Consider the following 1,751-nt stretch of genomic DNA (forward strand, 5'->3'; position numbering starts at 1 on the left):
TTAACCAAACTGACTTTGACTTTGTCGGGGACATTTTATATGTGGGCACCAAAGATTCTGGATTCTGCTTTGTGTTGCTTTATACCATATGTATTATATGTAATACATATTATCTTTATTATGTACTCCTGAGGTTTTAATATGATAACAAATAGACAGCGCTCTCTGTACGACGTAGAAAACTTCATCTCTAACCATGAGCTCAGAAATAAACACAGGATTTATTGAAACATTTCCCAGAATGTCTTCATAAACTGACCTTTACAGAGTTTGCATTGGACTCTGTGTTTCTAATAAAGAGTAACTAAAACAGTGACTGAGTTATAACCCAGGGTTCCGTGACTCATAGAGGATAACCCTGAATGGACCAGACCTGCTCCAGGGAGTTGACTTCCAGGCCGGGCAGCGTGAACTTGAAGTACGGTCTCAGGTTCTTGTAGACGTAGATGCAGGGTCCGGACGCCACGGCGACGGCGGGGATGCGCGGCTCATGCAGGTCCATGAAGAAGGCGACGAGGCCGGCGGGCAGGTCCAGCAGGGTGCTCTCGCTCATCAGCGCCGTGCCCCGGTACACCTTCAGCTTCATGCCCGTCGAGCCGGAGCCCAGGTCCCCCACCACCAGCCGGCTCTCCCCGTCCCCGCTCAGGTCCGCCAGGTCCACGCAGGACGAGAAGCTGAACAGACCCGCCACCGGGTCGTAGTGGGCGTCCAGCCACTTCCCCCGTCACCGCTGGACTCCACAGACGACATGATGGACGCCACAGAACACCTGCTCTGATACAGGAGAGTCCAGAATAAACAGAGACCAGGACCAGGATTATGATCAGAACCAGGATCAGGACTGACAGGGCGGGTTTTAAGATGAAGACAGAGTCACGCAGTTTATTCACTGCATCACCTGAAAAGGTCTCTGTCTGTCTGTCTGTCTGTCTGTCTGTCTGTCTGTCTGTCTGTCCCTCTGTCTGTCTGTCCCCTCTCTGTCTGTCTGTCTCTCTCTCTGTGTCTGTCTGTCCCTCTGTCTCCTCTCTGTCTGTCTCTCTCTCTCTGTCTCTCTCTCTCTCTGTCTGTCTGTCTCTCTCTCTGTGTCTGTCTGTCTCTCTCTCTGTCTGTCTCTCTCTGTCTGTCTGTCTGTCTGTCTCTCTCTCTGCCTGTCTCCTGTCTGTCTGCTTGTCTCTCTGTCTGCAGTGGTGGAAGAAGTACTCAGATGTTGTACTTCATCAGTAGTACTAGTAGTACTAGAGTACACTATGAATACTGCTGGTGTTGGTGGTAGTACTGGTACTGGTAGTAGTACTGGTAGGGGTTACCAGTACTGGTGTTAGTCTGCAGATGAAGAGGATCAGCTGATCACCGTGATGACGCGCTCTCACCGTTGTCAAGGAAACCGGTTTGCTGCGTCTCCTCGCGCTTAACCTAACGTATACTTTAGTGTGACGTCGGTCACGAGCAGTGTGACGTCGGTCACGAGCGGTGTGACGTGTCTTCGACAGAAACGACAGAAAGTGTTAAAGTGTTGAAGGAGCCGCTGATCAGAGCTTCTAATCCTCCCCCGCGTCATCAGCCGGCGCTGTCACCGGCTGATGACGTCAATCTCCACCGACGCTGTTTACTTTCTCTTCTTCTTCTTCTGTGGTGTCTCCATCACCGCCTGGATAAAATAAAATAAAATAAAATAAAATAAAATAAAATAAAATAAAATAAAATGAAATGAAATAAAATAAAATAAAATAAAATAAAATAAAATAAAATGA

The 1,751-nt window shown here is 48.5% G+C and overlaps 1 protein-coding gene across 1 annotated transcript; it reads right to left on the reverse strand.

The window, feature by feature from the left end:
• Positions 1-372: 372 nt before the first annotated feature.
• bbs1 (Bardet-Biedl syndrome 1) lies at positions 373-1,550 on the reverse strand (the record flags this gene model as incomplete). The annotated part of the gene is given in 2 exon segments (XM_054626806.1): positions 373-774; positions 1,371-1,550. A coding segment is annotated over 1 exon segment (214 nt), but the record flags the coding sequence as incomplete, so codon positions are not given.
• Positions 1,551-1,751: the final 201 nt, after the last annotated feature.

This window comes from Anoplopoma fimbria, unplaced genomic scaffold (assembly GCF_027596085.1).
Source record: "Anoplopoma fimbria isolate UVic2021 breed Golden Eagle Sablefish unplaced genomic scaffold, Afim_UVic_2022 Un_contig_6576_pilon_pilon, whole genome shotgun sequence".
In the NCBI taxonomy this organism is placed as follows: Eukaryota; Metazoa; Chordata; class Actinopteri; order Perciformes; family Anoplopomatidae; genus Anoplopoma; species Anoplopoma fimbria.